This window comes from Monodelphis domestica, chromosome 4 (assembly GCF_027887165.1).
Source record: "Monodelphis domestica isolate mMonDom1 chromosome 4, mMonDom1.pri, whole genome shotgun sequence".
NCBI classification, from domain to species: Eukaryota; Metazoa; Chordata; class Mammalia; order Didelphimorphia; family Didelphidae; genus Monodelphis; species Monodelphis domestica.
Window position 1 is genome coordinate 87047010 of NC_077230.1, and position 26485 is coordinate 87073494.

Here is a 26485-nt window from a genome sequence, read left to right on the forward strand (position 1 = left end):
AGACTTGAAGGTTTTTTATGAAGTTGGTTATGCTGTACACAATAACAGTAACAATGTAAAGATGATTAACTATGAAAGACTTCAAAACTCTGATCAAGACAATTCCAATAGACACCAGAGAGAGAACTGATTAACTTAGTGCTAATTGAAGGATATTTTTTAAAACTTTATTTTTCTTGCTTTTTTTGGTATTTGTTTTCTTTTGCAACATAGCTAAATATGGAAATGTTTTGCTTGACTTCACATGTTTAATCAATATCAAATTGCTTTTGCCTTTTCAAGGAAGGAGGAGGGAAGGAAAAGAGACTGAACTCAAAAAAAAAGAAAAGAACTAACTGTTTGTTAACAGTTTTTTACATGAGGTTGGAAAATATTTAACAAAATTTAAAAAATATTTTCGAAAACCTGATTGTTATGCTACTACAATTACAACCATGCCATAGTCTTCATATTCATCTAATGACACTTTCCTTCTTAGAATCTTTCTAGAACTGCCCATCACTGGCATAATGAAGCATCAATTAGTCTACTTCAGCTTGAATTCTTTCTCTCTCCTTGGGAAGAAACCTTAGAACTTTCTGCCCAAAAAGTATACCCCAGCTATTCTAAAAAGAAACACAGAACCAAAAGAAAAATTCTTCTCAAGGTTTTAAGATAGAAAAGATCAAGAAGCATTATTCTAAAAGGTATGACAGCATGAAGGCAGTCAGGTCAGCTGGACCTCTAATTTAGTGGTTTAAGGGAACTCACAATGTAGAAATTGCCAGTTTGGTTTGAGAGTAGAAACATGTATCTAAAACTATGCACAAAGCTACGAACTGACTCTGCTTTCTTTCAGGTTTATCCTGGGATATTAAACATATAAGAAATTAATAAAGATCAAGTATTTACCTGTTCTTCTCTTTTTTGCTTGCGTAACTGAAGTCCTTCTTCTTCCCTCCTTCGGCGCATCTCATCAGGATTCAGGGATTTGTTCTTATAACTCTTCAGGCGGAAGTTCTCTTTTCCTGAGGTGGTCATGATTACTGCAATGGAACATTAAAAGAATAAATCCAGACCCGAGTTTTCCCTGGGAAAGACTCCTTTGTAGTCTATCTTCTGTACTATAATGTTCTGTAGTGATAATTCTGCCTAAAACTATAATGAACTGAAAAGACCTCCAGGAATTGATGCAGAGCAAAATGAGCAGAATTCAGAAGAACATTGTACACAGAACATAAAATATTGTGGCACAATCAAATGTAATGGACTTCTTTACTAGTAGCAATGCAAAACCAGGACAATATGGAGGGATCTAGGAGAAAGAATGTTATCCAGAGAAAGAACTGTGGGAGTAAAAACACAGAAGAAAAACATGATTGATCACATAGTTCAATGGGTACATGATTGGAGATTTGGGCTTCAAATGATCACTCTATTGAAAATATTAATAACATGGAAATAGGTTTTGAACAATGATTAATCCAGTGGAACTGTTTGTCAGCTCCAGGAGTGGGGAGGGAAGAGGGGCTGGAAAGAACATGAATCATGTAACCATGGAAAAATACTGTAATTAATTAAAAAAGTTAAAAATAAATAAAAATTTCAGACTATGAAGAATGGTGAAGAAACACCAGATCTCTGATAATAGCTTTGAATACAGTGAGTCCCTCATTGTTATGCCCTCAAGTATTTAAAGAGGAAAAAAAAACAAACCTCAGAACTTAGTCTACCTACCAAGGTTTGTTTTCTAGTGACTACCTGTTTATTCTTCAGAATTACTGTATTTAGATAGAAACTATATTCAAATGTGTTAACCAAATTAGTGAAGTGTCTACCTGAGAAGGATCTGGAAGGAAATAAAGACATCTTTTTCTTATGACTCCAAGAGTCTAAATTTGAAGAAGATTGTGAATAACTTTGATAGTCATACATTCAAAATAAATAAAGTTAAGATATTAGGCTACTGGAATTTCCTAGTGTGGGTAGCAGTTAGGGTCTGAGGCACTCTAAAGCAGGTCTAGCTTAGTGATCAATAGTGATAGAAGTTAAAAAATCAGAATTCCAAATTAAATGTTCTACCTTAATTTTTTTTAAACCCTTATCTTCCAAATATAATTCTTGCCCCAGGGTCACCAAGCTAGGAAGTTTCTAAGACCACATTTGAACCCCAAACCACTATAGTAGGACTCTCAAAAACATAGTAACTTTAAAAGAACACACAATCTCTGAAAAAGCAAAATATATTAATCTTAATAGAAAGACTAGAGAACGTTTAATGATCACAGGACAGTCAGAAGAACATGACAAGTCCAAAAAAAAAAAGACACTATAACACAAGAAAAAAATATAAGAAAACTTCCCAGAACCTCAAAGATCAGATCACACCCAGGAAAAACAAAAACTTGTTTCAAACTCCAAGGCACAACTTTTTTAATTTTAACAATTCCAATGACAAATAATACATTCTTCAAGTGACTAGACAATCTTCAAATATAAAGAAATAAGCAAAACTACAACGATCAGAAATCACAGAAAGGAATGGAATAATATATTTTACAGAGCAAAGGTACTCAAAATATAAATTGGAGCCTAGTCATCAATGAAAAAAGATGAGATATTCAAAAAAGGAGAGGCATTTGAAATATTCTGAAAAAAAGTGAATAAGGACAGATCATTCAATTGCAAATACCCCCAAACAAACAAAAAACACAAAAAAGATAAATAAATGCAACTACCAGAGAAAGCACAATGAAAGAATGACCCTATCTCTAGTAAACTACTAAAAGGGGAAAAACACATAGATACTTACTGATTAAAAAAAGAAAGAACATGAGTAATTTAAAGAAAGAGGAGAAATGAACTTGAAGAGAATGCCTAAGAGACACCATGGAATAAACCCCTGCAATCTACAGGGAAATCAATTTTATGTATTAAGATGAAGAATAGTAAGGTGCAATAAAAGCAGAGAAAAGAACTAGAGGATAGAGGGAATGTATGATCTATCCTAATCAAGAGGTCTCTTGGCAAGGAAAAAAGCTGCAGAAAAATGGGTTAGGCAGCAAAAAGAACTGAAAAGACAGAGGGAAAGAATGGGAGAGATCTTGACTCATTCAGCTTAAGGGGGTTCCAAATGAAGAATATTTCTATGGAGAGGTATATTTTCTGGGGTGAGGAAGAGGGGGCAGCGGGGAGAACCTTGTAACAGATTTAATTTGCAGGCAGTTAGTACACAGGAAGACCATTTTTAAAAGAGCTTTGTACTTCCACGGATAACATCCCATCTTAGAAGTGAAATTGGAACTACTACTGCTAATGGAAAATGGGATAGGGTGAGTGGGATGGAGGAAGTGAATGACACAGGAATCCCAAAAAGTAGAAAGGCATGAACCTAGCCAAACATTTTAGACTGAGTACCCAAACCACAACCCTCATGACATATGTGAGCCACCACCTTACCCCAGAGAAGGGAGGGAGGAAGCTCTCCCATAGAGCAGCTGGGCAGAAGGGTAGGTGATATGAGAAATGTCCTCAGGGGAAGTGGAAAGGGGGAGGGGGAGTAGCCCCATCTGGCATGTATGCCATAGTTCCACCAACATGGACCTAGAGAGAAGATTGTAAGGTAAATGGAGGGGAGGTAGAAAATAAGTATTTATATAGTGGAATTATCCCTATTTTTGTAGTAGAGGAAACCAGAGGCAAAAAGAGGTTAAATGACTTACCCCTAGTCATATAGCTAGTAAATTATCTGGGGCTAGATTTGAACTCAGGTCCTCTTGATTCTAAGACTAGCACTCTATCCTTTGCACCACCAGTTGACTGAAAAAAGGGAAAGAAAATGATTGAGGGAAACAGGTACAAATGGATCACAGGACTTGGGAAATGTGGCGACTTTAATACAGAGCAATGGTTCTATCCTCATTACCTCTTTGCATGAATTGATATAAAAAAGTCCATAAATAAAAATATAAAAATTCAGAATAAAAAGGATTAATGAGAACAAGGTAAAGAAATCCTTCTTAGAAAAAGTACAGAAAATGAAAAATGTAAACAAAAGGTAGAAGAAAGGAAAGAAGGGCAAATTTTCAATCATTTGGGGAAAGAAAAGGGTTTTAAAAGGCAGAAAAATTACACAACTAATTCTAAGAAGGAAAAAACAAATAAATTTACAAAACTAAAGTACAGGCTGACAAATAAAAAAGTGATATGGAGGATGAGAAGAAAAGAACCTGTGAGAATAATTACCTTAGACAATATAGAGAACAACAACAAAAAAAAAACACACTAATTTTAAGAAATGCCAAAGACCCAAATGTGAGTAAATTCAATTCTCCTAACTTTACATGCAAATGAATTAAATAAATAATTAAAAGAGATAGACTTAATGTCAAAATCTTTCAATTTGTTGCTTATAAGGGAACACAACTAAAAATCGAGAAGCTGAAACAAAATTTACTAAGTATCACATGAATATAAAAAGCTTTAGATGAAATCAGCAATTAAAGCAAAAAAAACAAATAGAAATGATGACAAACAAGCAAATTACAACAAATGCAATCCTTATTGTTTTAAAACATGGATCTGTTCAAACCAGATTTATATATTTGGGGATGATTTGATCTCAAATCAAAACTCAAATTTTGCATTTATTTATACATCATTTCATCCATAAAAATAATAAGAAAACCTAGAAATTGAATCACTACACAACTCACAAATATAGTCATCCCTCACTACATTGTGGTTCACTAATCGCCACTTCACTATCACGGGTCTTAAAAAAATACATATCTAATTCTGTAGAGCGGAATTTTTACTATATAGTGGGGTTTTGTGGATGAATACTGTAGTATACACAATGGAAATGCAGTACTCCACTACCACTTGCAGTAGTTTGCCAACTGTGAGATTGTACATGGCACACTATTGGCTGATGGGATGAAAGGCGACCAACCACAACACTGTGTTCTGCATCCTGGGCACTGATTGGCTCAGTGATTGTAGCATCCTTGTGTTTGCTCTCCTTTACTGTGCCCATACAGTCAGCATCTCTCCTTGTCCACTTCACATCCATGTCTGATCACTGCAGGTAGTGTTGTTCTGAGGTGTTGTGTTTTTGTGAGGATTTTGTAAAAGTCTGAATTTATTTCAAACCCTATGCCACCCAAATGTTCTGCACCTTCTAAGACTTCTGGCTGTCAACACCACCACTATTTTGGATTTTCACCTATCATGGAGGTCTCTGGAAAGTAACTCCCACAATTGGAGTAACAACTTTTCCTACAGTCACTTTGACAAGCAAACAAAAGTCTTTTTTTCTAGATAAACAGACCTACTTACTATATATCTTCTGGTACAGTAGAAGTAATGGTTGGGGAAGGCTGGTCTGTCTACACCACCCTACCTCCAAACATTTTCTACAGTGATTGAATGCCCTTCCCCCAGAGTAATGGTAAGGCTGCCTTTCTCTACTACAATGACTCTACTTTGTCAACCTGAACTCTGTGGAAATCAGAGCACAGCCAAATAGCAGTCCAAGGCCATGGAGATGACAATTTATTGTATTTCTTTATATAAATATGTATATTCTTTTACTTCACATATTTCTTCTTTATTAGGTTCCTGACTTTAGGTTCCTGATTTTATGTCACTCATTAAGTTTTTGAACTCTGGGCCCCTAATTCTATTATTATCCCCATAAAGCCTATGTTTTTTATACTAACATGTCAGGTTGCAGAATTATCAAAATATATCTTTTGTACTCTTTTCTTATATTTTTATCTAAATATGAATATTGTTTGTGCTTCAAGTGGTATAGCATTTAAATTCATAAAGAAAAAATTAACTGGCAATAAATGGTTAGCACAATAATATATTAATGTTCTTTTCTTGGAGTTGAACGAATATAATAGAAAGATCAATAGAAAGAAAATAAAGCCTCAAACAAACTGCCGGAGAAATTAGGAGCTAAAAGACTTACGGTGTACAATGAATCAGACCATCAAGTAAACATATGTACACATATTTATATATACACACTCACATATAAATATAGACACAGGCATAAACATATACATCTCTTCAGAACCACAGGGAACTTTTCTAAAACCTGAATGTTTTCTTTAGGTACAGAGATTATACAAACAATTGTTTTTTGTTTTGTTTTTTTTAAAGGGAACATATGCTCTTTGATACAAGAAATACTAACTAAACAAAGCCTATACAGCCTTTAATACAGTAAAAAATTTATATGATCAGTTCCACAATCACAAATAAGAAAGACAAAAAAAGAGACAAAATGAAACTCTAAATACTGAGCCAAAGGAAAAAAAAATGGAAACATTTAATTATTATGTGAAAGACAATGATGAAGATGAAACAGCAACATTTCTGGGATAAAGCTAAAGTAGTCCCTCAGGAAAAAAATATGTAGCCCTAAAAATGTGTGTATGTATGTATGCATGCATGCATGCATGTATGTATATGTATATATATGTATATATACACACAAAATAAGAAAATGAAAATATTCAAATGAACTAAAAGAGAAATCCAACAAATAAATCCAAAGTAAGCACAAAAGAGGAAATCTTGAAAATTATAAAAATAAATTGGAAACCAAAGAAACTATAGTAATTACAAATAAAACTAAAAGCTGATTCCAAGGGGGGAAAAACTAATAAATTAACAAATCTTTAACTAACATGATTAGAATACAGAAGGTAATATGAAAGTACAGAAATCTCATATAAATCTGGAAAGACTTGAATAAACTGATGCAAAATGAACAGAAAGGAAAAAATGTATATAATTACAAATATGTTTTAAAGGCAAAGAACAGTGAAATACCTAAGAAATCTAATTACCACTCAATTTTTGAAGACCAATAATGAAACATATTACCTGCCCTCTAACAAAGAGGTAAAAGACTCAAGATGCAGAATAAGACATGAATTTTTGGACCTGGTTAATGTGAGAATGTATGGTGCTTATTAATAATGCATATTTATTTTACAAGGATTTTTCTTCTTTTCCTTTTTCCCCCTAAATAGCAGGGAGATAGGAAAGGAAAAATGGTCATATGAAATAATGTTATTAAAATATAACTAATTTTTTTTTAAAGAATAGGATCAGAAGGGCTTAATGACAACAATAAAATTAAAACTATGTTGGAAGCAAGAAGCTCAAAACATTAACAGATCAAGTTATCCCACACCAATCCTCCCTTCCCATATAATCACAGAATGTATAGGGCAAATAACACAGAAAATGAATTATATTTTAAAACAAGTACAAAGTAGGAATTTAATTTTACTAGGTGTGGAGAAGTGTTCAATAACCAAACTTAATGGAATTAGAAGGGCAATTTGCCACTGATTGGCCATGTTCAGTATGTGACCTTTAAAAGCTAACTTGCCAGTTCTAGGACAAAACTGGGGCAAGGAAAAGTGTTTCAGGGAATATGATCCTTAAAAGTCTAGCAGAAAACCAGTTATAGAAGAAATACAGTTCCTGTGGAGATTGCCTCTTTTCTTTCTCCTGGTGGAAGGGCGAGAGGGGGAGGAGGGAGGAAGAGATTTATCTACTCCCAGCCATTTGCCAAAACATTTTGCTACAGAACTACTTGTCCAGTGGATACACACTGTGCTCAGTAGAGGGCAGGTCAAAAGAAAATGGTGAAAGTCAGTGAAAGCAGCTTGAAGAAGTGTTGACCCTAGTGACAGAAAAAAGAACCAACTACGAATTCAAGAGAAAACTAACCCTGACAGTTGATTCTATAAGGGACAATGTCCAAAGAGTGGCTGCGTGGCCTACTAACCAAAGATATTTGGGGGGCAGGGGGGTAAAAGGCATGAAGACAGTGAGAAAGTATATTAAGGACCAGCACTGTTGGAGGCATTGAGTTGCCTAGTCACATGCTTTCTCTGCAAAATCACTCTTCCCACTGATTCTAAGTATATTTGAGGGGATAATATGCTCCAAATTTATGGGGGGAAATGTTCTCTACTGTTCTTCTATGCTATCTTAGTAGGTGTTTTATTCTTTGAGCTAATAGCATCTAGTATTAAAGTACATTGGTGGAGGCACTTGAACTATAGTTTTTAACGCATAGAGCACCAGGAACATCCTGGATAGAAGTCACCCCTCAAAGAGACCTAACTCATAAATAACAATGTGATCTACCTACTGGGAGGGACACTTTAGGAGGAACTGGGCAACTGCTCAGAGTAGAAAAGAATAATAATAATGATGAGGAATACACAGAATTACTTACCAAGTTGATTTGTTTTTCTGGTAGAGAAAAAAGGAAACAATCTTTAGACTGGGAAGGATAGACTAAAATGCCAAAAAAATAGCTAAAGTCCAAGATAAGTGAAGAGAGTCTTTGGATAGTTTATAGATTATAAGAATAATTACATGTAGATTTCAGGAAAACATCTGACAAAGTTGTACATGTATCACTGTGGGTAAAATGAAGAATTTGAACTGTACAATGGAGAGAACTGGTTCTGTATATAAATATAGAGTGCTTAAAAAAGAACTGAACCCATTAAAAAAGGTATTATTCAGTAACTAGGTTATAAAATGGGAGCATGTAATATGTACCAAATGGTAATGTTTTATATCTCACAATTTTCTTAATTGCTTTACAAATTGGTTTTGACTACATGTTCATATAAAGCCTAAAAACTGAGTGATAACATTTTTTAATTACCTTGTGTATATGTATAATACCCTCTCTAGGCTCACTCTCCCAACTCCCACAGGGTGGCGCAGCCCCCAGAAAGCAGTTGATACACACATGTTGCATGTTATAACCATTCTAGAGCTTTTTATAATAAATCTCTTTGGTGTTTGGGAAGTAACAGCGCTTCCATACTTTGATGGGCCCACACCATGAATGCAGACTGCAATACATCTCATCTTGTGTAAAATTGTTCCTATCCTCCCATAAATCCTATTGGGATTATGGGGACCATCCCTTAACTATTTTGGAACTGTGTGCATACTAATGGAGCATGTGTGTTGTCCATCAAATATCCTTTCCTCTAAATACATAATTCCTTCTCTCGTTTATTTCTGGGGCTAGAATATTGTTCATGTATACTGTCTGTCCAAGATAGATGTATTGATGAGACTATGTTTATGAACAGTCAATCCAAATATATAACATACTATGAACACTTGTTTTGTCCTGTGATTAAAGCAGCTAGATGGTGCAATGAATAAAGCACTGAACCTGGAGTCAGGAATACCTGAATTCAAATCCAGCCCTCAGACATTTACTAGCTATGTGACCTTGAAGAAATAACTTAACCTTTGTTTTCCTCAGTTTCCTAAACTACAAAATAGGGAGAGCAAATAGCACCTACCTCCCAGGGTTTTTGTGAAGATTAAATGGGATAATATTTATAAAGCAGTTAGCCTACCTAACACCTAACTAGCATATAGTAGGTGCTATATAATGATGGCTGCCACTATGATGATGATAATGATGATCTCAGATATGGATTGTGATCCATATCACACCCCCTTAATTGTGAGAATACCCCATGAGGTACTATGAAGTCCTAGACCATCTTTTATACTATCTACAAAAAGTAAACTCATAAGCTCCCATGAGCTTAATTATCTCTAAGATGATTCTAAGATCTAAATATCCTACCCTACTCTATTTTCCTGAGGCCCAGAACTAATCACCAGCGCCCACTGAACATTTCAAAGGGAATATCTTATGGAGATTTCAAACTCTATACAACCAAAACAGAATTCATCTTTCTGTTCAAACCAACTCCTCTTCCAAATTCCTCTATCTCTATAAGAACAATGGTTCTCAAAGTGTGGTCTTGGGGGACTCCTGGGGTCTGTCTCCAAAACCTTTACAGGGGGTCTGAGGTCAAGATTATTTCTATACTACTACTAATACTTCACTGGGTGGCCCAGTGGATTGAGAGCTAGATCTAGAGACAGGATGTCCTAAGTTAAAATCTGGCCTCAGACATTTCCTAGCTGGGTGACCCTGGAGCAAGTCATTTAACCCTCATGGCCTAGCCCTTACTACTCTTCTGCCTTGGAACCAATACCCAATATGGATTCTAAGATAGAAGATAAGGAAGTATATGTGGTGTTGTTTAGTTGTTTTTTTAGTCATGTCTGACTCGGTGACCCTATTTAGGGTTTTCTTGGAAATATTCTAGAATAGTTTACCATTTCCTTCTCTTGCTCATTTACAGAGGAAACAGAAGCAAACAGGGTCAAGTAATTTGCCTAGGGTCACACAGCTGGTAAAGAATCTGAGGTCAGATTTGACCTCACATAAATGAATTTTCCTGACTCCAGGCCCTGTATGCTAATACACTGTGCCATCTAACTGCCCACAAGTGTGTGTACATAGGAGGTTCTAAGAGGTTTATGACTTTCAAATTAGAGATTTAGCTGATGATTGGACTTGCTGTTTTGCTTGTATTCATTTCATCAGCAAATTTCATGTTTATCCTGGAGCAACCATGTTGACATTTACAGTGATGATACAAAAGTAAATGCGGGTGAAAAATCTGTACTTTAACACAAATCGAAGCAGTTGCACTAAATTGTACTAGCATTTACCATATTCTTGACTGTCATAGAATCATAGGAAGAAAAAATAAGTCAGTTTCACTTGAAAATGCCATTGATGAGCCATGTTCTTTGTGGTGGCAAATGAGGGGATGCCCTCCAATTGGGGAATGGCTGAACAAATTGTGGTATCTGTTGGTGATGGAATACTATTGTGCTCAAAGGAATAATAAAGTGGAGGAATTCCATGTGAACTGGAATGACCTCCAGGAACTGATTCAGAGTGAAAGGAGCAGAACCAGGAGAATATTATACACAGAGATGGATACACTGTGGCACAATTGAATGTAATGGACTTCTCTACTAGCAGCAATGCAATGATCCAGGACAATTCTGAGGAACTTATGAGAAGGGATGCTATCCACCTCCAGAGAAAGAACTGTGGGAGTAGAAACACAGAAGAAAAACAACTGCTTGATTACATAGGTCCATGGGGACATAATTGGAGATGTAGACTCTAAAGGATCAAATAAGTCTTGATCAATTACACATGTAAATCGCAGAGGAATTGCTCAATGGCTATGGGAGGGGGCTATGGAAGGAGAGGGAAAGAACATCAATCATGTAACCATGGAAAACTATTCTAAGTTAATTAATTAAATAAACTTTTAAAAAATTACCAAAAAATTTTTTTAAAGAATGTCATTGATGAAGCCATAAAAATTATTTAATCTTATTAAACTAAATCTTCAGCAAAAATCTTTTTAATATTCTGGGCAATGAAATGGGAAGTACCTGCAGAAAGCACTTCTCTGTGCCATATTTAAGTGTAATGATTATCATGAGAAAAAAGCACTTGTGTTTTCTTCCTTAATTCAACTGCAAACTGAACTAGCTGCTTTTTCATGAAACATTATTTTTACATCAAAGAATGACAGATGAATTGTGTTTAATTCAGATTTGTGTATCTGGCAGGAATTTTCTCAAAAAAAAAAATGAACAAAGTGAGATTGCATTTTAAATAAAACAATTGACATTATTTGTTGCAATGATAAAATTCTAGCCTTCAAGAGAAAATTAAAATTTTAAAAACCTATATTTACCTATATGAACTTGGCAGCTTCCCACTACTTAAAGACTTTTGTGATTATATTAATGGTAATATTAATGCATGATTTAAAAAATACTATATAATGAAGTACCAACATTTAGAAAGACAGACTAATGGATTTCAATGTTTTAGAATAGGGAAAGTTCACTAGTATGGTTTCAGATTTCACCCTGCAACTAACTTTGAAGAACCTATCACTTTTCAAGTTTTGGTGTAGTATCAAAGGAAAACACCCACAATTATCTGAAAGAGATTATTCAAATATTCCTCCCACAATTTATGAAATCCAGTGGCATCCTATTGCCTCCAGGAACGAATATAAAATGTTCTGTTAAGTATTCTTCATAACTTAGCCCCTTTTCTTCTTTCCAGTCTTCTCATACCTTATTCCCCAACACATTCTTCAATCCAGTGACACTGGATTCTCAGCAGTTCGATGAATAAGATAATCTTATTTCTTGGCTCCAGGAATATTCTTTGGCTGTCCATCAAGCCTGAAATACTCTCCTTCTTCCACTCTAATTACTGACCTGTCTGGGCTCCTTTAAATCCAAACTAAAATTCCACCTTTTCCAGGAAAAACCTTCCCTAACTCCTCTTAATTTTGGTGCCTTTCCTCTCTTATTTCCTTATACAGTATATAATTTGTTTTGCATAAATGTATTTGTCTATATTATCCTTATCATTAGATTGTAAGCTCCTTAAGGGCAGAGACTACTTTGCCTCTTTTTTGTATTTCCAGTGCTTATTATTATTAGCACAATGCCTGGCACACAGTAGGAACTTAATAAATGTTTATAGAATTCAAATGAATTACATTTTGATCCTCTCAACTGTTAATAACTCTCCACATAAAAAATATCACTTTCTTTTTTTTGTATATGTGTTTTTTACTCTCCAAACAGAATAGAAACTCCTTCAGAGCAGGGACTATTTATATCCCCAACACCCATTTACACATTACAATCACTAAACACATGTTTATTAATTGATTAGGAGCAATTCCTTGCTTATTTTTTTTAATTTGGCCAAGCATTTGTACAGGAAATATCCCTTATTAAAAATTAACCAGGGTGATTTCTTGAAGAGGAAAAAAATTTAATGATAAAAGATATCAAATTATTAGATACAATTAAGTCATATGTTTTGGGAAATATGGTGCCTTATTTGTTTATATGAAGTCAAATTAACAAGCATTAATTAAATCTTTACTCTGTGCCAAACTCTGGAGTAAACACTGGTGAAACAAAGGGAAAAACAGTTGTCAATAATTTCCTACTAAAATGCTGAACAAAACTAATGCCATTACTTTGTTTGTCTCAACCACTTTCAGCTCAGATAAAGATATTCATTCTCAATGCTAAATAGTTTTATGGTCAGAAACTGAAGAGTTTCTTTATCTTTACATACTGAATATTAGTAAAGGGTACCTAGATTCAAGTTTTGCTAGTATTTCACCTTGGACACAATTTTCTATAAATAAAATGACCAGGTAATTAACAAGGAGTCTTCTACCTCTGAATTTCTCTGAAACTTGATGGAATAGAATTACTTTTCAATTCAATACATTCTAAAAAACATGACCTAGTGGGTGGATAAGCACTCTTATCTGGCTTAGAGACAGGATGATTTGTCTGAGGCAAATAACATTTGATGACTGAATGACTCTTGGCAATTATTCTCTATATGACTCAGACAACTTCCTAAGTCCCGGTTAGTAAGTCATAATTGTGATCTGGTGGAGAAGAATTCCCCATACTGATGAAATTCCCTTAAGTACTTGATCTGATTCTTAGTAACTCCGCTCTCTGTATCTGCTACCCAGTCTCTCAAGGATTCTGATCTTCCTTACATTTCTTTGTACTCAATTATCTAGTTTCTCTGAGTATGGAATGCTCTAAAGACTCAAGCTTGGCTTCTAATTCATTTGTCCAGGCCTTTGGTGAAGGGTATTCAAAAAATCTGCTGTCCAAAACCTAGGAGTCATCCTGGACTTAATATCTCTCACCTCCCATATTCCATTTGGTTGCCAAGGACTATTAATTTCACCTTTGCAACATCTCTTAAATAACTCTCCTCTAACACTGTCACTACTCAAGTACTCATCAACCCATATCTGGACTACGTACTGAAAAAGCCTTCTGGAAAAGTTTACTTGCCTCAAAAGTCTCTACACACTCCAATTCATCCTCCATTCAGTCATCAAAGTGATTTTCCTAAAGCACAGGTCAGACAATGTCCCACACACCACCACTTCTTACTCAATAAAATCCAGTGGCTTCCAATTTTGGCTTTCAAAGTCCTTTATAACCAAACCTCCTACATCTCCAGTCTTCTTATGTCTTTCTCTCCATCAGGATTCAGTGACCCTAGACTACTGTTTATTTCACACACACACACAAAAAAAACATGCTCAGCTCCAGACATTTTCTCTGGCTGTCCATTGTATCTAGAATACTCTCCCTCCTCATAATACTGATCTCCCTTAAGCCCAAACTAAAATCCCATCTTTTACAGGGAGTCTTTTCTTAATCCCTCTTAATTCTAGTGCCTTCTCTCTACTACTACTTATTTAGCCTGTAGAGTTTGCTTTTTTGTGTGTATATATTTGTTTATAGGTTGTTTCCACCATTTGAATGGACCTTAAGGGCAGGCACTGTCATTTGCCTCCATTTTTAATCTCAGATTGTAGCAAAGTACTTAGTATAGAGTAGTGCTTAAAAAATGTTTGTTGAAACATGGAAATAGGTTCTGATCAAAGATATATATAATACCCAGAGGAATTGCAGTCAGCTATGGGAAGGGTGAGGAAGAGGGGAGGGAGGGAAAGAATATGATTCTTGTAATCAAGCAATAATGTTCTAAATTGACTAAATAAAATTAAAAATAAATAAAATAAAAAAATAAAGGTAAAAAAAATGTATGTTGAATGACTGAATGATTCTGTGTCCAGGTAGGTCCTATCTTATCTGTGTCTGGCCAGTTTCTGAAAGGCTCTTAAGTCTGTGTCAGAATTCCAACATTTTCTCTAGCTCCTAGAAACCAGATTCTCTACCCCTTACCCCACCACCCCACTTATAGAAATGTATGAGGAAAATTACCTCCACCCATTTTGATGTCACAGATGATGCCCCCTGACATAAACCAGAGCCTCAGTGTACAACACCTCTATGAAGGGAAGAGCTAGGGTAGTAGGAAATTCCAAGAGAAATATAAGGCTCTCTACTTCCCAAATGAACTGTATCCCACCATTGCTACATTAGAACCAGCTAAATGAAGATGCTATAATTAGGGTAACTTCTTTTTTTTTTTAAAGTCTTACCTTCTGTCTTGGAATCAATACTGTGAATTGGTTCACTAGTTCCAAGGCAGAAGAGCAGTAAGGGCTGGGTAATGGGGATTAAGTGACTTGCCCAAGGTCACACAGCTAGGAAGTGTCTTAAAGCCAGATTTTAACGTAGGACCTCTCAATCCACTGAGCCACCTATCTGCCCCCTAAGGTAACTCTTTTTAAGAGAAATCTACCTCTTACCTCCTCTCTTCTCTATTAATAAACCATTAAAACCTCTGACCTGGTCTAATAATTAACAAGTCTTGTCATACTGCAGAAAGCAACCTGTGGCTCCCAAATTTTAGTCAAAAATCACTGAAAACATACATAGATGTATCTCCAAAATTACCTGAAGATAAAATTTTTCCTTTATCTTATAAAAGACATATTCTTGGATTCTGGTTCCTAATCCTTTCTACTATCTTCTTCCATTATATCAATTCATTCTATTCATATTCAGTTATGATTGCTATATATTTTCCTCTCTGTTAATCCTTTTTTTACCCTGCCCCTTTTTAGCTTTTGATCACTGACTCCTTTAATCTATTCTCCTTATTATCTTTCCCCCTTTTCTTAGCCCCTTCCTTTCTTGCTTTCTTGTAGAATAAAAAGAGTTCTATACCCAACAGTGTATGTGTGTGTACTGTTCTTTTTTTAAACCAGTTTAGATGATAAGGTGGTTCAAATATTAACCAATCTCCCTCATTTTCCCTTCCCAGCAAAAACTTCCATGCATACCTCTTTTACATGATAATTTCCCCCCATCTTCCTTTCCCTTTCTCCTCTATGTATCCCTCTTTCTTATCCTTCCATTCTTTTGGGGGGATTATTCCAACATGATCATGTCCTCTCTCTAAGTAGATAGACTTTTTAACTGACCCCTATGATAATAAAGTTCTTTTTTAGTTACATCTACTATCTTTCTGCAGAGGAATATAAAGAGTTTAAATCTTTCATTCATGGTGTGTGTGTGTGTGTGTGTGTGTGTGTGTGTGTGTGTGTGAGTGATGCTTCCCTTAAGTCTTGTGTTTGAATGTCAAATTTTCTAAACAGTTTAGGTTCTTTTATCAGGAATGCTTGAAAGTTCTCTACTATCTATTATTTCTTCAATGGATAAATATTCTGCTAGGAAGGGTTATCTTGGTTGTAATTTTAGGTCCTTTTGTCTTCCAGATATTATATTATGAGCCTTCTGGCTCCTTTATAGTAATCTTACATGATCCTAACTGTGGCTGCATGGCATCTGAATTATTCTTTCTGACTGCTTGCAGTATTTTCTCCTTATCCTGGGTGCTCTAGAATTTGGCTATAACATTGTAGGGAGTTTTCATTTGGGGTTCTCTTTCAGGAGGTAACCTGTGGAAATCTTTCAATTTCTACTGTGTCTTCTGAACAGTACCTGGACAGTTTTCTTTATAGTTCTTTGGAATATGAGGTCCAGACTCTTTCAGGTCGTGGCTTTTAGGTAAGTCCATTTGGCTCTTAATTATGTTTCCTTAATCTATTTTCCAAGTCTCTTGTTTTTCTGATGAGACATTTCATATTTTTTTCCCTTTTTAGTCTTTTGACCTTGTTTTAGTGTTTATTTGATGTCTCATAGAGTCATTCTTCCATGTAACCAATTCTAATTTTTAAGGTTATTTTCTTCATTAAGGTTTTGTATTTCTTTTACCAACTATTCGCCTTTTATAATCTTTTCTATACTGTTCTCATTTCTTTCTCCAATTTTTCCTCTATTACTTTTATTTAATTAAAAAACTTTTTTTGGGGGGGGGGCTCTTTTAAAATAAGCTTTCTTTAGCACTTCTGGGAATTCTTGTTGTATTTCTCTGCTGAGAACCATCTTGACATGGTCACTCGTGGAAACCAGGAGATCACAAAATGACTCCTTGGCAGGATGGAATTGCCTACTCAGCCCCCTTTGTATGACTTCTCTCATCAACATCCCTTACTAATGGAATTGACATGATTGTTGTCCTCCTTATAGTAATATAAGAGCAAAATGCTCATACAGTATTTTCCTAAAATATCGCCAAAAGATCAAACTCTCAAAACAAAACCCAAAAGAATAACATGGGTTAACTTTTGCTTAGGTACATAATTCCCAGCAAAAGCTGGGCCCACAAGCCGTGCTCAGAAATCCCCTACTCCCATGCCCTGAAACTTACTCTCCCTCCTAAGCCAGTCATTCATATTCATAATCATTCATAAGGAGAGGCCTGTACAAAATGCTTTGGTATACCATGCTTCATCATGCCTCAATAGCTCAATTTACTGACCAAAACCCTTCCTGAAAAACTCCCCCAAACAAACCCTGAAAAATTACTAGTACCCCTTTGATCCCTCCACTTGATTGTTGTCTCTAGAATTTCTGATTGATCATCTATTTTTATCAAAGGCAATGAGCTATTTTCCTTGTCTTGTAAGAAAATTAAGCCACCTATGACTATGCAAAACCTTTATGTATCCTGTCAGAATCAATAGTTACAATACAAGTGTATAGAATGATCTCAAACAATTTGTTAAAAGTTAATGTATCACTTATCCAATTATCTTTATTCAAACATGTACATTGAATAATGTAGCTATGTGCCAAGAAAATGAGTATAAAAGTAAAAGTTAAACCTGGACATGGAGAAGCAGTCACTCATGCAGAGCCTTGCCCCAGGCAGATACATACACACAGTTGCCTTCTGTCATTCTTTTCCACCTTGCCATCACACCTGGCTGAGAACTCCGAAACCATGAGCTAGGCAGGTCCAGAGCTCACAGCAGGGTCCAATCTGCATTTTTCTTTGAGGCTTTGCTTGTAGAGATTTTCAAATCAGTGTCTTCTGAGTTTGTGTCTTGAGCTTCCCTATCACCTTAGAAGGCTTTTTAAAAATCCTTGGTTCTTTTTTTGTTGTTATTTACTCATTTTTCTAGTCTATTTTTTTTTAACTTTCACTACCCTCCTGCTCTGCATTCTGATACCCAAGAAGGGCCCTTACGAGACTGTGACTGCTCCTTTCCAACATGGAACTGTAATATGGAACTGGATAATGGGCAATGGAGCTGCCAAATGGAGTCAGATTTGGCCCCAATGCTTAGCAGTGGATAGATGACCAGATGTTCAGTCACCTTTATCATCTCTGTGTAATGGTAGTGCCTATACACATGATCATTCTCTAATCTTAAAAAACAATTTCACTGATTCCTGTCATTCCCCTTAAGCTATCATGCTCTATTAATCCTAGTCACAATCAGACTTCTAAGAAAAGTTGTCTACACTCACTGTAAGTATGTCTTCATCTTCCAATTGCTTTTTAGTTTCTGACAGTCTATAGTTTCTAACCATACCCCTTCACTGAAACTTCCCTTTCTAAAGTCACCAATAATTTCTTCTATTCTCCCTGAATCCCTCCTTCCCCTTTCCTCTCAATCCACCCAAATGAGGTTTTTGCCCTTACTATAAGTGATTTGAGTGTAAACTCATTTAACTCACTTTAGCTAATCAGTTTCAGACCATGCTTCAAAACTCATTTCTAAATCCACTCCAGGCATCTTGCTATGTATCCTGTTGCTGCCTACACAGAGCTTTGTTCTCCAAATCATCCCATTCCATCCTTGCTCCTGCTTTCCTTTCCCCCCTTCAATTTTAACTCTAAAGTTGACCAATAAACTATTCACTCTCCTCCATCCTCTCTTGCTTCCTTGAGTATCCATCATTCATGTTCAGTCCTGAGTCAATCCCACTCTCAATGTTTTTCCCATACTAGAGCTAAACGAAGTCTTTAAACACTTCCCTGATTTTCTATCAATATCCCTTATAGCTGATACTCTCAAACTTCTTGCTTCTCAAAATCCCTAATCTCCTCCATTCTAATTCCTAGTAGTTGACCTCATCTCCCATTTTTTTTTAATATCTCCTTTTCTACTGACACCTCTTCTGCCTAGAAATATTACCCAGGCTTGAGGGGAAAAAAATCCCTTTAAATTATCATCCAATGTTGTTTCATCTCTTTCAATGTCAAGTTACTAATAACAGTTTTCTTTCTATTCCCATCTGTTCCCTCCCATTATCCCCCACTTCAACTTCCTCACCAGTGATTCACTTCCTCAAACCCCTAACAATCTGGCTTCTCATTCCACCATCCAATTGAAACTATTCTTTAAAAAGTTACCAAGTATCACTTAATTCCTGAATCTAATGACCTTTTTTTCCTGTACCTGTGTAACTATTAACCACCTCCTTTCTCCAGGACACTCTTTCTTCTCCAAGTTTCTGTAACTGTTGTCTCCAAGTTCTTCTCCTATCTGTTCCAATGATCTTTCTCAATTATCATCCATTTCCCATCTCCTAAGTATGGTTGTCCTTGATAATCTTTTGTTCTCTCTATTTTTTATTCAGTGATTTTTTTTTCATGAATTTTATTATCATGTCAATGCAGATGATTCCAAAATCTACATATTCAGGCCTCATCTCTTTCCTGAATTCCAAACCTCTATCACCAACTAGTCACTAGACTTCTCTACCTGGATGCTCCATTGGAATCACAAACTGGGCATGACTTAAAATTGAATTCATCACCTATCAGTGCTTCTCCAAACTTCCGTATTTCTAATGAAGGTATCCTCATCATCCTTCCAATTACCCAGGTTAATAACCATGGGGTCATTCTTGACTCTCCACCCCCCTCACTCTTCCCCATAATTAATCAGTTAAGTCCTGTTGCATCTTCTGATGAAAAAAATTTCACAATGTCTCTTTCTCACCATTTACAAAGTCACAATCTTAGTTCAAATCCTCATTGGCTTTCAAGGATTACTTTAATAGCTTCCTAATCCATCTGCCTGTCTCTAATCTCTCTTCTTTACAATCCATCCCTCACAAGTGCCAAATATAAAGTGCAAGTCTGACACAGTCACTTCCAAGATCCCTCTTGCCTCTAGCTTAAATATAAATTCTTCAGCCTAGTAATTAAAATCCTCATAATCTAGCTCCAGTCTGTTATTCCATGTATTACTCCCCTTCATGAATTCTATATTTCATCTCCTTTCTCCCTCATGCCTAGAGTTGACACCCTCATCTCCTCTGACAGAATGTTTAGCTTGCTTAGGATTCAGCACGTGGTACTACCACCTCCTCCCTCAGGTCTTTCCCTAATTCCCCAAATTGATAATGTTTTCTCCTATTTTGTCATATCCTACCCCTTCCAAAAGAATGTGAACCTTTTTTTAAAAACCCTTACCTTCCATCTTAGAATCAATACTGTGTATTGGTTCTAAGGCAGAAGGGTAGTAAGGGCTAGACAATGGGGGTTAAGTGACTTGCCCAGGGTCACACAGCTGGGAAGTATCTGAGGCCACATTTGAACCTAGGACCTTTAGGGTCTTTAGGTCTGGCTCTTAATCCACTGAGCCACCCAGCTGCCCCTGAAAGTGAACCTTAAAGACAGAAGCTTTTGTCTCTATATCATGAGTACTAGGAATAGTTCTTTGCATCTAATAGATAATAAATGTTTGATAAAGCAACACTGTGATTATATTACATGAAATACACAAAAAGTATAAAATAGTTCCTATCCTGAAAATAGCTTAATTGTGATGGAGAAGATAAATGGGGACATGGAAAGTCAACTATAAATTGTTAAATAATGGTTGAAAAACAACAAAAAAGCAGTGCCTGATTTACAAAACATACTATACAGAAACAAAAGAAAAATACAAATTGGCCTTCACCGTGTTATAGAAACCTCTTCTTATTCTTAAGTAGCAGCAAAAAAGTATAAGAAAATGGGGGAGAAGTTACTTTAAAAAAACTATCAATAAGAACTAGCAACCACTGGTATTCTAAATACAAGTATGCTAAAATCATTTAATAACCAGCCAATGTTCTAGTATAAGATAATTCTAATAGAACTGAATTATCTCAGGATTAACATTCTTGCTATAAATGTAACCATAAGATATAATTAAGTAGAAATAAAGTAGAATGATGAATTAATTTATAAACTTTTATTAAGCACATTACTATGTTGAATATATAAAAAGAATATAACAGTTTATACCCCCAAGGAGCTTACATATAATTGGGGGAAATAACATATATACACAAGGCAAAATTTTTATAAAATACAAAGTCAATTTTGAGTAGGGAATTCAATAAAGGTATTATATAAACAATGGTACCTGTGTTTAAAAACTAGAGATTCTTAGGAGTATGAGTAGATTCCTAGCATGAGTGGTTGTCAATATAAAGGTATGGAGATAGGAGATGATGAAGTATAACATGTGAGGAACAGGTGATCAGTTTGAATGGACCACTCAATGTATGAAGGAAGGATGTAGAAGCAAGAGGCTCAGACATATAAAGAAATCAGTAGAAGTAGTTTTATCATGAATCCTAAAGCAAAAAGAAACAGAATGATACTTAGTATGATACAATAGAAAGAGGCTTAGCTAAGGAATCAGAAGAATAGGACATATTAAGGGTCATCACTGATGAGTTACAAAGTAGAAGAGCAGAAAGGGCTAAGCAACTGGGGTTAAGTGACTTGCCCCGGACCACACAGGTAGGAAGTATATGAGGCCAAATTTGAACCCAGAACCTTCAGTCATCAGGTCTCTATCCACCAAGTCACATAGTTGTCCTTAAACAAACCAGTTGCATTCCCTACCTAGACCTTGGTTTCCTCATCAGTAAAACGAAAGGATTGAATGGCCTCTGAGATGGCTTCCAGTTTTTGAGCTACAATTCTTTTATCACAGCAAGAAAGACTACCATAAAGATAAATGCAACTTGGGCACTAATACTTTTTTAAAAATACGAATATTTTTTCCCATTAATTTTTTAAAATTCTGAATTCCAAGTTCTCTCTCTTCCTGAAATGGTAAGCAATATTATATAGATGCAATCATATTAATCATGTTGTAAAAGAAAATAGACAAAAAAATAGTGAAAAATGGTGTACATCAGTTCTTTCTCTAGAGGTAGATAGCACCGTTGAAACTGTCTTGGATCACTGTACAGCTGAAAATAGTAGGTTATTTACAATTAATTTGATCATCTTATAATATTGCTGTTACGCCTGGTTCTGCTCACTTCACTTTGCATCAGTTCATGTAAATTTGTCAAAGTTTTTCAGAAAGCATACTGCTCATCATTTTTTTTTTTAAAAACCCTTACCTTCCGTCTTGGAGTCAATACTGTGTATTGGCTCCAAGGCAGAAGAGTGGTAAGGGCTAGGCAATGGGGGTCAAGTGACTTGCCCAGGGTCACACAGCTAGGAAGTGGCTGAGGCCGGATTTGAACCTAGGACCTCCCGTCTCTAGGCCTGGCTCTCAATCCACTGAGCTACCCAGCTGCCCCCACTGCTCATCATTTCTTATAGCAAAATGGTATTCCATTATAACTATATACCCTAACTTATTCAGCCATTCCCCAAATGATGGGCATCCCCTCAATTTCAATTTCTAATTTTTTGCCACCACAAAAAAGGGCTGCTATAAATGTTTTTGTATAAATAAGAACCTTTCTTTGGGGGGATCTCTTTGTGACACAGGCTTAGTAGTGGTATTGCTGGATCAAAGGGCATGAATTCTTTTAAAGCCCTTTGGGCATAATTCCAAATTTCCTTCAAGAATGGGTTGGATCAATTCACAACTCCACCAGCAATGCATTAGCATTTCAATTTTCCCACATCCCCTCCAACATTTATCTTTTTCCTTTTCTATCATATTAGCCAATCTGATAGGTGTGAGGTAGTACCTCAGAATTGTTTTAATTTGCATTTCTGTAATCAATAGTGATTTGGGGCACTTTTTCATATGACCATAGATTGCTGAGATTTCTTAGTCTGAATGCTGCCTTATCATATCTTTTGACCATTTATTAACTAGTGAATGACTTGTACTGTTATAATATTGACTCCATTCTTTATTTTTTTGAGAAATGGGGACTTTATCAGAGATACTTGCTAGAAAAAATTTTCCCAAGTTTTCTGTTTTTCTTCTGATCTTGGCTACATTGATTTTGTGTGTGTGTATGCAAAACCTTTTTAATTTAATATAATTGAAATTATCTATTTTATATCTTATAATACTATCTTTTATTTGGTCATAAATTCTTTCCTTATTCATGGATTTTACAGGTAAACTATTTCATGATCCCCTAATTTGCTTATGGTATGGTAATACTTTAGGCAAACAATGAGAAGATAGAGAGAAACTATGATAAACTCAATAAAAAGGGTTTTAGTTAAGATGGTGTCCTGAAGGGTTGTAAAGAAGCTCAGACCTTACAAAGAAACATGGAAACATTCCCAGAAAGGGCAATAATTTTTTTAAATCCCCCCCCCCCAAAGCAAAGCTAAGCTCCTTTACCCAATCCAGAACTACACCAAAAAATGTCAGAAAAGGTTGGCAGAGATGGAAAACTAAGATACTCAGAACAAGCTCAGTAAACATGGAAGCCATGGAGATGGAGGCCAAGAGAAGGTTCAACATAGAAAATAATACGAATGCTAATGAAGCTGGAAGCTACTAGAGGTAGAGTAATGAAGAGATCCAACCTGAATTTTCACAAAAAGACCTAAAGCCAGCCTGCCCTCTGAATAGATAGCCAAACCAGCTCCTTCTACTAATTCAGATATGCATTCCTCTATAATTTAGTCTTCAGAGACTCTGTAACTTAGAGATAAAGTGAGAAATAAGTGATAGCTACTAAACAGAGCTGTATTTGGTAGTCCCTAGTGTTTAATTTGCAATGTCAAAATACAGCTGAAAGAGCAGTGTATGTTGGTGTACGCTGAAAACAGAAAAACCTAAAAATAGTGCATCTGGTCAGAAACTAGCTCTACAGTAAGGAATCAACAAGATCAAGATAATTCACTACATTTATAAGGTTGTTAAATGTACAGCCAGCCTATAGGCTGGAGCTGACCCATTGAAGATTTAAAAAATATATAAATGGCCCTGTCTTATTAATTTAACAGATGTAGCAGAAAGTTAACTATCAACAGATTTAAGTTGGACATTCCTCTACTACATGATGATGTTAAAGGCTGCCAAGAAATAGTTTTGTTTCCATTAGAATGAAAGTTCTGTGATTGTATGTGATTGATGTATGTATGTTAGCATTCTTCAAAGTTCCTTATAACACCAGCTTATAAATCTTAAACTTTGTTTTTAGAAGTATATAGCCTACATTAATCAGGTGTTATCTATTTAAAGAAAAATGCCTGTATGTGTAAACTTAATATTTATTATGTTTGGAACAGTGTTGCTTAAAATGAACATTTTAACCTGTACTGGTTACTGTTCTGATTTACATATCAGGTGGTACATGTGGACATATTCTTGGCCCATGACATTGATGTTCTCCATATGAAAGGTGTTTTTATGCAAATGAAAGGCAAATCTCACATCAAGTTTTGTTATCTTCATTCAATGTATATGGTATTAATACTTTAAAATATATTCCATACCAAATGTTTATGATTTGTCAGTCTATTAATTTGTCAGACTATTAATCAGATAATTAGGAATTCTGGAATATCACAGTATTACTTTAGTTCATGTTGCATGGGTCTCCAATATATGAAACTACTACAAAAGAAGGTTGGGAATGGGATAAATTTGATCTTTCCAAGAAACATGGGTCCCTATGCCATGCAATACTTTTTTAAAAGGAATTTTGAAAATATTTCATGATCAAATGTTTAAAGTGCCTCACTTACTTATTTTGAATTTCTTATCTCAGTACAGATGTAGTTGAAAATCAAGCTTTTTAAAATACTGCAATAATACAAACATTTAACAACTGTTCAAAAAAAGTGAAGGAAAAGATCCCAAAATAGTACAGTCAGATGAGAAATGGGATGCCTAAGCAGAACTCTCTTCTGGAATAAAAGTTTGGAGTTCATGGCTCTCTGCAAAATAGCAGAGAATAGTAATAGAGTACCAAGATGTTAAGCTCTTGCCTTCTTATTGGCAAGATAGGAAAAGGGGGAAGGAGAAGTATGGGAGACTCTTAAAACCGACAGCTCCCTATTTCCAAATATCTTCAAACATATCTATTACCTTTCCCCATAGTAACTTCCAATTAAACATGTTCAAAACATGAATTCTGACCTCTCTGGAGGTGTTATAAAGGAAACAATAACAGACTGAAAAGACAGAAAACCTGTTTAATCCCAGCTCACTAGACTAGCCAGTACATTGGTGACTCTAAATTCCAAAGAGAACATACACATAAATCTTATTCTCTGAAGTAAAATCTACGTAACTACCCCTCTAAGTATACTTTCAAGGAGTGGACTGGTTCCTAATCTGATCTGAAACAAGGAGTCAACAAATACTGTGTAGTCTGTCAAGGCCCATTCATTATTAAACTGCACTGATAATTTAGTATATAGTCCTCAAAAATCAAAGTTCCTTATATTCTAGGAGGGTTCTGCAGAGAGATTGATTAGGGAGGGAGGACTGATTAGGAAGGATTCTAATCAACTTCTACTAAACTAACAATACACAATAGTCTTACATTTTTGAAGATTCTAAAGTAAATTATCTCTGTAGTCCAATCTCCCTTTCCCTTATTTCAAGAAATGGAAACAAAAAGATCATACTAGAACTTTTTTTACTGGAAAGAAAACCAAAACTATCATGCTTTTCTTCATTTAGTGGAAAAAGCAATGGATTTAAGACTCAGAAGTAGGTCTGAGGTTTCACTCTCCTATTACAAGCTATTTGACCTTGGATGTTAGTTCAACTTTGCATCTCAGTACCCCTTGCTATAAAATGAGTAGGGTGATACTTTTATTACCTATTTCACAGAACTGTTAGGAAGATAAAATAAAATAATTTATGTACAAGTATTTTGTAAACCTGAAATGCCATATAACTAGGGCTATTACTGTTCGAATAGACAGAGACAATATGCATTGGAATTGTGCATAAGGTCTCAGTAGCCCATTGCCTAACCCTAATCCTGGCAAGTCATCCCCAGAGAAAAGATAAAATACAACATAATTAGTAAAATTCTCTAGCTTTTTAAAAGTCCCAAGCACTGTCTTATTAGCTTCTCAAGGCACTGCCCCCTTTAAAAACAAAAAGGGGGAAATGGACAATTCTGATAACATGATAAACATGTTTGTCTTTAAAGACACAAAATCTTGGAATTGAGTATTTTCCTCCTGAATTTTTCCATCCCCCCCCCCCCCCCCGCAAATTTTCAACCCTAGAACTATTCTACCCCATGTCTAGTTCAGAACCTTATTCTTTCTTGCCTCAACTACCACAGTAGTTTCCAAATTGGTCTCCCCATTCCAATTCACCATCCACATATGCCAAAATGATTTTTACTAAAGCCCAAGTATGACCATATATCAACCCCTTACTTGTTGAGTAAGTGGGCTCTCAATCTGTTACCTGTTGAATCACATAAACACATCAGTTGGCAATTAAGACTCTTCACTAATTATTTTTACATGTAACTGGAGGAAAGAATAAAATATTGAAAGATGAAA

General features: G+C 35.5%; 1 protein-coding gene across 6 annotated transcripts in view; it reads right to left on the minus strand.

Annotated features, from left to right (window-relative positions):
- KPNA1 (karyopherin subunit alpha 1) overlaps window positions 1-26485 on the minus strand; it is an 81995-nt gene that overhangs the window by 49960 nt on the left and 5550 nt on the right. For all 6 annotated transcript variants that reach the window (XM_007493786.3, XM_056793532.1, XM_056793531.1 and 3 more), the window contains one exon: window positions 892-1025. In XM_007493786.3, the coding sequence (XP_007493848.1) occupies window positions 892-1020 (129 nt within the window). In that variant the 5' untranslated portion in view covers window positions 1021-1025. The remainder of the gene's footprint in view (window positions 1-891; window positions 1026-26485) is intronic.